The sequence below is a fragment of the Megalobrama amblycephala genome, linkage group LG3 (assembly GCF_018812025.1).
Source record: "Megalobrama amblycephala isolate DHTTF-2021 linkage group LG3, ASM1881202v1, whole genome shotgun sequence".
NCBI lineage: Eukaryota > Metazoa > Chordata > Actinopteri > Cypriniformes > Xenocyprididae > Megalobrama > Megalobrama amblycephala.
Window position 1 is genome coordinate 16,642,675 of NC_063046.1, and position 14,781 is coordinate 16,657,455.

At 35.1% G+C, this 14,781-nt stretch overlaps 1 protein-coding gene across 2 annotated transcripts in view; it reads left to right on the plus strand.

The window, feature by feature from the left end:
* The window catches only part of tln2a (talin 2a), a 68,347-nt gene that overhangs the window by 30,712 nt on the left and 22,854 nt on the right, over positions 1–14,781 (plus strand). For both annotated transcript variants that reach the window (XM_048184285.1, XM_048184286.1), the window contains exons 9-29: positions 139–202; positions 351–455; positions 1,511–1,666; positions 2,769–2,870; positions 3,081–3,157; positions 3,502–3,682; positions 3,907–4,020; positions 5,562–5,670; positions 5,841–6,049; positions 6,388–6,486; positions 6,574–6,741; positions 6,838–7,132; positions 9,552–9,718; positions 10,147–10,275; positions 10,408–10,521; positions 10,617–10,730; positions 10,862–10,996; positions 13,246–13,374; positions 13,497–13,599; positions 13,924–14,132; positions 14,378–14,497. In XM_048184285.1, the coding sequence (XP_048040242.1) occupies positions 139–202; positions 351–455; positions 1,511–1,666; positions 2,769–2,870; positions 3,081–3,157; positions 3,502–3,682; positions 3,907–4,020; positions 5,562–5,670; positions 5,841–6,049; positions 6,388–6,486; positions 6,574–6,741; positions 6,838–7,132; positions 9,552–9,718; positions 10,147–10,275; positions 10,408–10,521; positions 10,617–10,730; positions 10,862–10,996; positions 13,246–13,374; positions 13,497–13,599; positions 13,924–14,132; positions 14,378–14,497 (2,899 nt within the window). The remainder of the gene's footprint in view (positions 1–138; positions 203–350; positions 456–1,510; positions 1,667–2,768; positions 2,871–3,080; positions 3,158–3,501; positions 3,683–3,906; positions 4,021–5,561; positions 5,671–5,840; positions 6,050–6,387; positions 6,487–6,573; positions 6,742–6,837; positions 7,133–9,551; positions 9,719–10,146; positions 10,276–10,407; positions 10,522–10,616; positions 10,731–10,861; positions 10,997–13,245; positions 13,375–13,496; positions 13,600–13,923; positions 14,133–14,377; positions 14,498–14,781) is intronic.

The following is a 14,781-nucleotide window of genomic DNA, read 5'->3' on the forward strand; positions in this document are numbered from 1 at the left end:
GTGCTGAACAAACTCAAATGAAAAGTGCTTAGATGCTTTTAAATATTTTATATGTATCGTATAACTGTAATCCCAGTTTACAGTTCAATGTATTCTCACTAATTTTCACACTTTAAATGTGCATTTTATTTCGTTCAGCTTGAAGGAGTTTCTGCCTAAGGAATACATCAAACAGAGAGGGGCAGAGAAGAAGATCTTTCAGGTGGGTCCGTTTAACCTGCACTCGTTTATGAATGGATATTATCATTTTATATACTTGTCTGTTTATCTTGAACGTCACTGTTTGTAAGCAGAGATGAACTGAGTTAACTGAACTAATTAGATGAATAAACGCTTCATGAATTTAACAGGAACATAAGGCTTGTGGAGAAATGACAGAGATTGAAGCCAAAGTGAAATATGTGAAGCTTGCGAGATCACTCAGAACATACGGAGTGTCTTTCTTCTTGGTGAAGGTAAAGTGCATGTGTGTTTGTGTTGTACTTGGTTATATAAGCTATGTTTGTTACAGTGGAGTGTCCGGACTTCCCAGATGATGATGATGATGATAACCTATATGTTATTTATAATGGGTTTTGTGTTGTGTGTTTGTTGTGTTGTGTTTTTGTTTTGTATGTACAACCAAAAATTGGCACTGCTTTCTGCTTTGATTTCCATGTGGAAGAAGATTATTGAAGGTCCTGCTCCCAAGCTGATTAGAATATTAGGTGGAACCTGGGATGGCCAATCAAATTTCTTGACCAGGGACACCCATATGGACACGCCCATTTTGTGTTATGTGTTTGCCTTCAAATCATGTTTATGAATCAGCTTACATATTGTAAAAGTGTTTTTGACATCAGTAGTCACAATGTCATTGTTCTTTCATACTCAAGTCCAGAAATTTTCTTCGGTGTACATGTTGCCAATCAATGTTCTCATGAGAGCTTTCATCATCTGAGAGGAATTCCACCTCCAGAATTCTTCCATCTCTTCCAGCCCCCATTCCTGGCCCGTGGTGGTCTGCATGACTCATGGACTGATTACAATTCAGCTCTGCTTGAGTTAAGGTGGAGCAGATGTGCTTGTGCCTAAAACAAAGATCACAACTTACTGATTTTAGCTTTACTCTGGCTTTTATTTATTTCTTATGACCAATCTAATTATTCTTTGTATTGATAAACTAAAAACAGGTTTTCAGGTTGTTGTTTTGTTTTTTTGTTTGATTTTTAATGGTAAATTCATTTGTGCAAAAAGCTAGAGTGAGAAAGATGTGCAGTGCCAAACTCGGACACTCAGACAAGCAAGCAGAGCTCAGCTCATCCATCTGCTGACAGCTCTGAGAGAGAGAGAAAGTACGGCTTAAGAGAAGATGGAAAGCTTTAGAGAATCTGAGAGGATACTGGAAGACTGTTATGTGGAATAAGTGAAGAAAAAAAAACACCAGCTGGATTTTGGTAGACTGTTTGTATAATTCTGAACAAAGAGAATTAAACTTTTTCTTTTATTTTGTGTTGATTTTGTTTCTCAGGAAAAAATGAAAAGTAAAAATAAGCTGGTCCCAAGGCTGCTGGGTATAACCAAAGAATCAGTGATGCGAGTGGATGAGAAAACCAAAGATGTGGTTCAAGAGTGGCCACTTACTACAGTGAAGAGATGGGCTGCCTCACCTAAGAGCTTTACACTGGTACTTACATAACATACATGTTCTTACAGACACACATTGATATCCAGATGGTTTATATGGCTCAGGGGCTACAGGAAGTGTTTTTTATTTTCATACTCTCACTACAGGTGAAAAGTTTGAGGTAAGTAATATTTGTTAAAAGGTTTTTGAAGACTCTTGAACTCACATAAGCTGCATTTATTTGATGAAGAAATACAATGAAAACAGTAATATTGTGAAATATTATTCTAATCTAAAACAGCTGTTTTCTATGTCAATATACAGTAAGTGTAATTTATTCCTGTGATCAAAGCTGAAATTTCAGCATCATTACTCCAGTCTTCAGTGTCACATGATCCTTCAGAAATCAATCTAATATGATGATTTGATGCTCAAGAAACATTCATTATTATTATCAATGTTGAAAATAGTTGTGTACAATTTTTTCAAAATTCTTCGATGAATAGAAAGTTCAAAAGAACAGCGTTTATAATGTTAGAAAATATTCTATTTTAAATAATTGCCTTTACTGTAACTTTTGATCAGTTTAACTCATCTTTGATGAATATAAGTATTGATTAATTTTATTTCTATCCCCCAAAAATAAAATAAAAATTCTTACTGACCCCAAACTTTTGAACGGTAGTATTTAATGTTACAAAAAGTTTAGATTTCAGGCAAATTCTGTTCTTTTGAACTTTCTATTCATCATAGCATCATGAAATAAAAATGTAAATAACTGTTTTCAACATTGATAATAATAATGAATGTTTCTTGAGCATTAAATCATCATATTAGAATGATTTCTGAAGGATCTTGTGACACTGAAGACTTGAGTAATGATGCTGAAAATTCAGCTTTGATCACAGGAATAAATGACACTTTACTGTATATTGACATAGAAAACAGCTGTTTTAAATTGGAATAATATTTCACAATATTACAGTTTTTGTTTGTATTTTTAATCAAATAAATGCAGGCTTGGTGAGCAGAAGATACTTCTTTTAAAACATTAAAAAATCTTACTGACCCCAAACTTTTGAACGGTAGTGTACGTACATGCATACATACCCATTATTCATTCTAATTGAAATCTGACATCCTGTGTTTTGCCAATATTCAGGATTTTGGGGAGTATCAGGAGAGCTACTACTCTGTTCAGACCACCGAGGGGGAGCAGATATCGCAACTTATAGCTGGTTACATCGATATCATTCTCAAGAAGGCTCGTATTAACTCCTTTATGTGCCTTTCCTTCATAAAATATTCAACATTCAATTGTGTTGTGTGCTTTTCCTGATAGATATTCTCCTGGATTATGAAGGGGTTTTGTATTACGGATTAACAGTGTTAAGATTACAGCATGCACAATGTTTAATCTGTGCGTTGTCTTATGTGTAAATGTGTGCTTATGTATGTATGTTTGGCCCTACAGAAACAAAGCAAGGACCGTTTTGGTTTGGAGGGAGATGAGGAGGCCACCATGTTAGAGGAATCAGTTTCTCCGAAAAAGTAAGACGTGTACAAATTTTGAGTCAGCAGATAAGAACCATATTTCCTTTCAAGGTTTTGTAATTTCTTGCCAGTCGTCTTTGGAAATACTTCTGTAATTTGACCAGTACAGCATTACAGGAAAATCACTGCGGAAAAACCTTATCTCGGTTTCTATTTATCTAGATTGAGCTGAGGTTACCTGTTCCACACACAGTAATATATTCAGCCTGTTTTCAAAGAGTGCCGGTGTCTTCTCTTCTTGAATAACCCCTGAATGCTGAAGTACAAACACAAAAACGAAAAATGTTCTTTTGCCTTTAGGCTTCATTTCATTTATCTTTTTTCCTTTCTCTCGTTCACAGATCTACTATATTGCAGCAGCAGTTTAATCGTGTTGGACGGGTAGAGCATGGTTCGGTGGCATTGCCTGGGATCTTGAGGTCGGGTTCTGTCGGCCCAGAAACGCTGAACATGGGTACCATGCCCTCTCCACAACAACAGATCACCACTGGACAGATGCATCTTGGGCATATGCCACCACTGGTGAGTCCCCATATAAAAAATGCTCACGTTCATGGAGCATTTAATCAACAAAGTTAATTAATTGTCCATTATTTAACCTCATATTGGCTATAGGCCACCTTGCTGTCTAGATATCCGCATCAGCCCCTTCATAAAAAAAATTGGCTGATCATCAGTTTACGGCTGTCATAGTTTATATTAGTGGATAATTGTGTAATTATTGCCATCCTTAATTTGGTGATCAGAGTGCAGCCCAGCAGGCTCTCGTGGGAACTATTAACACCAGTATGCAAGCGGTGCAGCAGGCACAGGAGGACCTGGAGGAGGTGCAAGAGCTGCCACCACTTGGAGATGATATGGTGAGAAAATACATGCATGACGCTTCACGTTTACTCTGCTGTTACCAACATATTTTATTTAATTTTATTTTATAAATGTCTTTTTTTTTTTTTTTTTTTTGATATGGTGAGAAAATGCATACGTGACACTTCACATTTACTCTCCTGTTACCAAAATGTTTTGTTTTGTTTTTTGTTTTGTTTTGTTTTGTTTTTTTTTTGTTTTTTTTTTTTTTTTTTTTTGTTTGTTTTGTTTTGTGTTTTGTTTTGTGTTTTGTTTTGTGTTTTGTTTTGTGTTTTGTTTTTTTTTATTTTATTTTTTTGGTATTTTATTTTATTTTATTTTATTTCATTTTATTTATTTTTTTGATATGGTTAGAAAAGGCATATATGACACTTTACATTTACTCTCCTGTTACCAAAATGTTTTGTTTTGTTTTGTTTTATTTTATTTTATTTTATTTTATTTTATTTTATTTTATTTTATTTTGTTTTATTTTATTTTATTTTATTTTATTTTATTTTATTTTATTTTATTTTATTTTATTTTATTTTATTTTATTTTATTTTATTTTATTTTATTTTATTTTATTTTATTTTATTTTATTTTATTTTATTTTATTTTATTTTATTTTATTTTGTTTTGTTTTGTTTTGTTTTGTTTTGTTTTGTTTTGTTTTGTTTTTGGTATTAATTGGTTTGTTTGTTTGTTTGTTTGTTTGTTTGTTTGTTTGTTTGTTTGTTTGTTTTTTGATGTGGTGAGAAAATGCATACGTGACACTTCACATTTAGTCTCCTGTTATTTTTAAATTTTATTTCGTTATTTTATTTTATTTTATTTTATTTTATTTTATTTTATTTTATTTTTAACCCTAACCTTAAAAATTTATTAATTTTTAATGATATGGTGAGGAAATGCATACATGACACTTCATATTTATTCTCCTGTTATCAACATTTTATTTATTTATTATATATATATATATATATTTATTTATTTTATTTTTAACCCTAACCCTAAAAATTATTAATTTTTAATGATATGGTGAGGAAATGCATACATGACACTTCATATTTATTCTCCTGTTATCAACATTTTATTTATTTATTATATATATATATTTATTTATTTTATTTTTAACCCTAACCCTAAAAATTATTTATTAATTTTTGATGATATGGTGAGGAAATGCATGCGCGCATATATATATATATATATATATATATATATATATATATATATATATATATATATATATATATATATATATATATATATATATATATATATATATATATATATATATATATATATATATATATGTGTATATGTACCTATACCTGTACCTATTTCCTATTTTTTTTTTTTTTTTTTTTTTTTTTAAAGAAAATTTTATTTGTGTTGAGATAATGAAAAAATGCACACATCTTGCACACAACATCACACATACTCTCTTGTACCTATTACCATTTTATTTTTTACTTAAAGAATAATTTAAAAAATACAATTATTTTTATTATTTTTTATTTATTTATTTAACTGTATTTTTTATTTATTTCAGGCTTCTAAAATGTGGATTCAGAACAAGATGGATGAGTCCAAGCATGATATTCACTCTCAGGTGGACGCCATTACAGCTGGAACTGCCTCTGTGGTTAATCTTACTGCTGGTAAAGCCTTAGCTATATTAAAACTGATTAAATTAGTAAGATGTTTCACAACACTTATTATACAGCTTTACTGTAAATACAAATGAAAAACTTGACAGGTTCCTCAAAATAAAAAGCTTTACTCTTTACATTTTGATAGCTCATATTCAGTTTCCTATTCCATTTCCCAGGTGATCCAACAGACACAGATTATACAGCAGTAGGCTGTGCAATTACTACCATCTCCTCTAATCTGACCGAGATGTCAAAAGGTGTGAAGCTGCTGGCAGCTTTGATGGAGGATGAGGTGGGCAGTGGGCATGACCTCATGAGGGCTGCCAGGACCCTCACTGGAGCTGTGTCTGACCTGCTTAAAGCTGTGGAGCCTACATCAGGAGAGGTGCGAGCAAAGGATGTCCTGCAAATAATCTCCATTTCTCATTTTGATGGACTATGCTGTACATTTTCAGTCAATCCCAAAGTTTTTTTTTTTCTTTCCAAACATTATATGCAGATGTATGCCATTTCTGAATGGCTTCGTCTTGAGATACACAAAAATAAATATATTTATGTAATATTTTCATCTTTTCTATGGTAATATTTCTAAAAGGAAACACAATAAACCTTTTTATACCTTACTTTATACAAGAATGAATGTCTTTTTGACAGATTTGACCAATTCGTCTGCCCTTGCAGGGCTATGTTTAATTGTGTGTTTGCACGTGTTTTCTCATGCAGCCACGACAGACAGTTCTGACTGCAGCTGGCAGCATCGGTCAAGCCAGTGGAGATCTGCTTAGACAGATTGGAGAGAATGAAACGGACGAGCGCTTCCAGGTACACAAGTGTACATCATGTATTTCATAAGACATCTGTATTTTATGTGTTTATTATCCTGAAACTGTATTTGTGCATGTGCTTCAGGATGTACTGATGAACCTAGCTAAAGCTGTGGCTAATGCAGCAGCCATGATGGTTCTGAAAGCCAAAAACGTGGCACAGTTTTCTGAAGACAGCGTCCTGCAGAACAGGGTTATTGCAGCTGCGACCCAGTGTGCCCTCTCCACTTCACAACTAGTGGCCTGTGCCAAGGTGGAGTTCACCTACATATGCATTTAATCCAGATTAAAAGAAATAAAAACTATGAATAAATGAACAAATTTTTTTGTTCATGTATTTGTGTATCAGGTTGTGAGCCCCACTATCAGCTCCCCTGTGTGTCAAGAGCAGCTGATTGAAGCAGGGAAGCTGGTGGATCGTTCAGTAGAAGGTTGTGTGAAGGCCTGCCTGTCAGCTACCAGTGATGGAGAGCTTCTCAAGGCCGTCAGCGCAGCAGCTGGTATCGTCACACAGGCTCTTAGTGACCTACTCACACATGTGAGGAACTACGCCACTCGCGGGGAGCCCATCGGACGCTACGACCAGGCCACGGACACCATAATGACGGTTACGGAGAGTATTTTCAGCTCCATGGGTGATGCTGGTAAAATTAATATATCATATACACCCCCTAATGAAAAAAAAAATACTAAAATGTATTTGAAATACATTTATTTTGTGCTAAGTATACTGCAAATACATGTACATATTTATGTGCTAAATAAAAATACCTTGCAAGTATACTAAACTGGTATACTTAACATCTGCTAAATTGGAACAACTAATTTTGTACTTAATGCACTTTAATTGTGGGGAAGTAGTGCTTAGGTCCAACTAAAGTTATACTTAAGTATATTTGATTATGTTAAAATGGAACTATTCCAAGTATACTTTAGGTACACTTTAAATATCTTGCATTTAAAGATTGATATTATATAGAGGTCATATAATCTATATTAATAGTGATATTAAAAAACACTTTTTAGGCATAATATTAAGAAATGTGCATAGTGCAATAAAGAAATACTCCAAATAAAGTTTAATTATAATTTTAAATCAGTAAGTATTAAGTGATATGTCAATAAATATGTTAAAGGATTTGAAGTATACTTAGTATGAAATAAATGTATTTTAAATAGATTTTGGTATAGATTTTTTGGTAACACTTTGGTATGGGGAACACATTCACTATTGCCTCAACTACAACTTTTGCCTCAATAAACTCATAATTTACTGCTTATTAATAGTTAGTAAGGTAGTTGTTGTAGCGTTTAAGTTTAGGTTGGGGTAGGATTTAAGGATGTAGAATATGGTCATGCAGAATAAGGCATTAAAGGTCCCGTTCTTCGTGATCCCATGTTTCAAACTTTAGTTAGTGTGTAATGTTGTTGTTAGAGTATAAATAAAATCTTTAAAATTTTAAAGCTCAAAGTTCAATGCCAAGCGAGAGATTTTATTTAACAGAAGTCGCCTACATCGAACGGCCAGTTTGGACTACATCCCTCTACTTCCTTCTTTAATGACGTCACTAAAACAGTTTTTTGACTAACCTCCGCCTACAGGAATACACAAGAGTTGCGTTTGTAGAGTGTGTTTGTCGCCATGTCGTCGAAACGCTGTTATTTTCATCCCGCAGTCCAATCACCGGGTCTGATTCCGGCTCAAATTGATAGGGTAAAATTAAAGACATGTTTACAATAACACTGAGCGCGTGCATCTCCACGTTATGGTAAGAGGCGTGACCTTTCCGGGCAAGGAGCGCTAAGCTGCTGTCGAATCACAACACAGGAACCGCTGGCACAATCAGAACTCGTTACGTATTTCTGAAGGAGGGACTTCATAGAACAAGGAAGTCATCAGCCCGTTTTTATGACAGTGGAAACAGCGGTATACAGATAAGTAAATTATGTGAAAAATACTGTGTTTTTTTTACACGCGAAACATGAACACATGTTATATTGCACACTATAAACACAATCAAAGCTTCAAAAAAACACGAAAAATGGGACCTTTAATATGTGCTTTATAAGTACTAATAAACAGCCTGTATGCAAGCTAATAAGCAACTAGTTAAAAGTGAGAATTGTTCCCCATATTAAAGTGTTACCTTTTTTTTTCTTCTAGGACCACTGTTCAAAAGTTTTGGGTTTGCAAGATTTTTTTATTTTTTTGGAAAGTCTCTTGAAATTATTACAATGTAAAATAACTGTTTTAAATTTTTATATATTTTAAAATGTAATTCATTCATGTGGTGGCAAAGCTGAGTTTTCATCAGCCATTACTCCAGTCTTCAGAGTCACATGATCTTTCAAAAATCTTTCTAATATGCTGATTTGGTGCTCAAGATTCCGTATTATCAATATTGAAAGCAGTTGTGTGGCTTAAAGGTGCCCTAGAATTAAATAGAATTTACCTACTTACGCGATTAGACATGCTGCATGACGAACACTTTGTAAAGATCCATTTTGAGGGTTATATTAGCTGTGTGAACTGTGTTTATGCTGTTCAAGGCAAGCGCAAGCTCCAGGGGCGGGGGAGCACGTGAATTAAAGGGGCCGTAACCTATATATCGGTGCATAGTTAATGATGCCCCAAAATAGGCAGTTAAAAAATGAATTTTAAAAAAATCTATGTGGTATTTTGAGCTGAAACTTCACAGACACATTCAGGGGACACCTTAGACTTATCTTGTAAAAGGACGTTCTAGGGCACCTTTAATATTTTTTTGGAAACCCTGATACATTTTTTTTTTTCTTCAATTTAATTGAAAGTTTAAAAGAACAGCATTTTTTAATAAAAATGGGAAAAAAAACTTTATAAAAGTATTTACTTTCACTTTTAATCAATTTAATGCATCCTTGCTGAGTAAGACTATTGATTTCTTTAAAAAATAAATAAATAAATAAAAATAAAAAACAACCTTACTGATTCCACACTTTTGAACAGTAGTCTACCTTGTGTATTTTATTTGCTTAGTTCTTCTAGGCTGTGTAATAGTAAAGATTTACCAACGTGTTCCGTAGGTGAGATGGTCCGACAGGCACGGGTTCTTGCCCAGGCGACATCTGACCTGGTGAATGCCATGAGATCAGATGCTGAGGTGGAGGTGGATGTGAACAACTCCAAGAAGCTTCTTGCGGCTGCCAAACTGCTTGCAGATGCCACTGCTCGAATGGTCGAGGCTGCAAAGGTGGGTTTAACAAACTTTGGCTTGCATTAGAAACATATTAGTTCAATGACATTTAAGTAAAATGTATTTTTTCAATAAAAACAATAGTTAAAAAAAAATTTGATTTTAGTTTACATCTAAGTTTATGTTTTATTTTGGATTAGAGTTAGATTAATTTACAGTACACTACTGTTCAGACGTACTGTGGAGACGGTAAGATTTTTTTTTTTCTTCTGTTTTGAAAGAAATGAATACTTATTTTCAGGATGCTTTAAATTTATCAAAAGTGACAGTTAAGACGTTTACATTGTTACACCAAATACTTTAATTTTTAAAATGCCAATTAAGGAGATGCATTAATCACAGACATTATTTTCTGCACTAATCTAGCATTTCCCTCAAGTTATTTTGTGCATCTTTGGTTTACACATCTGTGTGCGTGTGTTTAGGGAGCTGCTGCATACCCCGAGAATGAAGACCAGCAGCAGAAGCTGCGGGAGGCTGCAGAGGGGCTGCGTGTGGCCACCAACGCGGCTGCACAGAACGCCATCAAGAAAAAACTCATAACAAGACTGGAGGTCAGTGACTGATGGATATGATTGAGATTTAAACAGGATTACGTGTGATCTACGCAAGGGAGTAGATATTTGACGTAAATCCAACTGGTTTAATGAAACTCTGAACTATGTGTCTGCTTTCTGTCTTTCCAGAATGCTGCTAAACAAGCTGCTGCAGCTGCCACTCAAACTATTGCAGCATCCCAGAATGCAGCAGCCTCTAACAAGAACACTGCTGCCCACCAACAACTTGTTCAGAGCTGCAGGGTTTGTATAAGTATTTGTTTGCGAATATCGAAAGTGTTGTTAATGAAAGGCCTCCATTTATACCACTGTGTTCTCTATATGATAATGTGTGTTAGGCTGTAGCTGACCATATTCCCCAGCTGGTGCAGGGAGTAAGGGGCAGTCAGGGTCAGCCAGAGGATGGTAGTGCCCAGCTTGCCCTTATCATTGCCAGCCAGAACTTTCTTCAGGTAACCATCTACCCTTTCACTGATACTAATCACCTGTCATTCATCAGATAACATTACACTCCTTTGAAAGTGCTCTTTTAAAAGTTCTCCTTCAATACTAAAATGTTTAATTCCATGTCTTTGTTTTCCAGCCTGGAAGTAAGATGGTGTCTTCAGCGAAGTCCTCTGTGCCAACTGTGACAGATCAGGCAGCAGCCATGCAGCTTGGGCAGTGTGCAAAGAATCTGGCCACCAGCCTGGCTGAACTCCGGACTGCAGCACAGACGGTACTTAATCTGTCTTCTCCATACATGTATTTAATGAGTAAAATGCTGCCAAGACGGATGTGTCCAGGCAAGCTTTTGTTGTGCTTGCTCTTTCAGAATAAATGCACATAAAATTGCGGTATTTTGCCCAGATAATGCCGAAGTATCATGTCCACTGATAGAGATTGGATGGTATTGTGTGCACCACTGAGTTTATTGAGACACATGCATAAAGAAGTGCTAATAAATAATATATTACTACTGCTTCACTACTGTTGATGTGCCAAGCAGCCATATTGGATTCTGACGTGCATGGTTGTTGCAGTTCCTTTGAGTTCCAGAGTTGGAACCCCAACTTGAGGGGCTCCATGAAATTCCATTTAAAAGTTCCTACTGGGAACTTGGAATTTCTGACTTCCGATTACAAAAGGAACACACCATAAGATCCACATATTTTAAAGGGTTAGTTCACACAAAAATGAAAATTCTGTCATTAATTACTCACCCTCATGTCATTCCAAACCCGTAAGATCTTCGTTCATCTTCGGAACACAAATTAAGATATTTTTGATGAAATCTGAGAGGTATATGACTCGTCCATAGACAGCAATTTAACTACCACTTTCAAGGCCCAGAAAGGTATTAAAGGTGCCGAAGAACATGTTTTCAAAAGATGTAATATAAGCCTTAAGTGTCCCCTGAATGTGTCTGTGAAGTTTCAGCTCAAAATACCCCATAGTTTTTTTTTTTTTATTAATTTTTTTTAACTGCCTATCATTATAAATGCACCGATTCAGGGTACGCGGCCCCTTTAAGTCTCGTGCTCCACGCCCTAAGAGCTTGCGCTTGCCTTAAACACCATAAACAAAGTTCACACAGCTAATATAACCCTCAAAATGATTCTGAATGAGTTTGATGCTGTGCTTCGTGGCTAAAGCTAACATTACACACTGTTGGAGAGATTTATAAAGAATGAAGTTGTGTTTGTGCATTATACAGACTGCAAGTCTTTAAAAAAAATGAAAATAACAACAGTCTTGTCTCTGTGAATACAGTAAGAAACGATGGTAACTTTAACCACATTTAACAGTACATTAGCAACATGTTAACGAAACATTTAGAAAGACAATTTACAAACATCACTAAAAATATCATGATATCAATGATCATGTCAGTTATTATTGCTCCATCTGCCATTTTTCACTATTGTTCTTGCTTGCTTACCTAGTCTGATGATTCAGCTGTGCACAGATCCAGACGTTAATACTGGCTGCCCTTGTGTAATGCCTTGAACATGAGCTGGCATATGCAAATATTGGGGGCGTACATATTAATGATCCCGACTGTTACGTAACAGTCAGTGTTATGTTGAGATTCGCCTGTTCTTCGGAGGTTGTTTAAACAAATGAGATTTATATAAGAAGGAGGAAACAATGGAGTTTGAAACTCACTGTATGTCATTTCCATGTACTGAACTCTTGTTATTCAACTATGCCGAGGTAAATTCAATTTTTGAATCTAGGGCACCTTTAAAGACATTGTTAAAATAGTCCACATGAAAAATTAATGACTTTATTCAACAATTTATTCTCTTTTGTGTCATTCTCCTATGCTGTTTACATTCAGCACTTCCGGGTTCTACGTCAGAACGCTGGCTCAGTATTGGCCGGCTCCTGCGTCAGCAGGAAATTGTTGAATAAATTAGTTATTTTTGTTTTGCTTTTGCGCACACAAAGTATTATCGTCATTTCATAACATTAAGGTTGAACCACTGTAGTCTATAGTACTGTAGTACTATTTTAACAATGTCTTTAGTACCTTTCTGGGCCTTGAAAGTGATAGTTAAATTGCTGTCTATTGAGGAGTCAGAGAGCTCTTGGATTTCATCAAATATATCTTAATTTGTGTTCTGAAGATGAACGAAGGTCTTACGGGTTTGGAATGACGTGAGGGTGAGTAATTAATGACAGAATTTTCATTTTTGGGTGAATTAACCCTTTAAGTACTAAAGCAATATGCAAATTAAAATTCTGTCATGTTGTTTCAAACCTTGATGACTGACTTTCTTCTGTGGAAAATAAAAGAAGATATTTGAATAATGTTGATAACCACAGTTTAGGTACCGAAATTCTTCAAAATATCTTTTTTTAGTTCTGCAGAACAAAGAAATGCATTGATGTTTGGAATGACATCAGGGTGAGTAAATGATGACAGAATTTTCATTTTTGGGTGAACTGTCCATTATTGAAATCCTGTCATGTGATATCTAGGCTCATGAAGCGTGCGGCCCCATGGAAATAGACTCTGCCCTCATAGCAGTGCAGACGCTTAAGAATGAACTCCAGGATGCAAAAATGGCTGCTTCTGAAGGACAGCTGAAACCATTACCTGGGGAATCAGTGAGTTGTGCCACATTTAGTATCAGTTATACTATGATTCTTTTACACTTGAAATAAGATATCTTCTCAGCACAGACAAATTGATTATGTGAATTATGCAAATTGTAATTTGTTTGTATTAGTTGGAAAAATGCACTCAGGATCTGGGTGGTACATCTAAGGCTGTTGGTTCATCAATGGCCCAACTCCTTACCTGTGCAGCACAGGGAAATGAGCATTACACAGGTAATGTGCCCACTCTCATGACATACTAACCAAACCCTAATGCTAAACTTAACTCTATAGTAAGCACATGTTGTTAATTAATATTACTAAGTACTTATTTGTGTAATTACACTGTAACAATGTCACCTTAAAATAAAGTGTAACCTTATATTTTTTTATTTATATTTGAGGATGTTCCCAAAGCGAGGTTTTGTCAAATTAAGATAACTTCCTGGGGATGTTTTGTTGTAAAGTAAATCCAAACAAAAATACATTCTCGTTACACACACACACACCTATATATCTATATACACTCCCAAACATATGAATTGTATGTGTTCACAGGTGTTGCTGCTAGCGAAACTGCCCAGGCTCTCAAGACATTATCACAGGCTGCGAGGGGTGTTGCTGCCACCACATCAGACCCTGCTGGAGCCGCAGCCATGTTGGATTCTGCTCGTGAGGTTATGGAAGGGTCAGCTAAATTGATTTCTGAAGCCAAGGAGGCGCTGGTTGCTCCTGGTGATGCAGAGATACAACAGAGGCTAGCACAGGTGAGGGGGAAGAGATGTAAATATAATGTGAAAAATACAAAATAAGATATTTAATCATTTATCAGATATCCATTAAATTAACTAAGAAATTAGGAAATACACACACAATGTATCATTTAGGAGCAAACAATATAAGCAGTGCTGGATTTCATGAGTAAACTGAAGTAGTAAAGATGCTTGAGCAAAAGTGTAACTGTGTATTTTACTGACTTTATTGTTGTGTTTGTCTCTGTTTTATGAATTAGGTAGCAAAGGCTGTGTCTCACTCACTAAACGCATGTGTGAACTGTTTACCTGGGCAAAAAGATGTTGATATGGCTCTGAAAAGCATCGGAGAAGCCAGCAAAAAACTACTTGTAGAGACGGTGAGTAACAAATAGAATTCTTTACATTTTATTTTATTTATTTATTTATTTATTGTTGTGACCACAAATGCTTCAAAAATACTGTAGCTTTGAAGATTGCTCTGTTCCTTAAAGGGATAGTTCACCCAAAAATGAAAATTTGATGTTTATCTGCTTACCCCCAGCGCATCCAAGATGTAGGTGACTTTGTTTCTTCAGTAGAACACAAATGATGATTTTTTTTAACTCCAACAGTTGCCATCTGTCAGTCTTATAATATGAGTGAATGGGAACTTGATCAATAA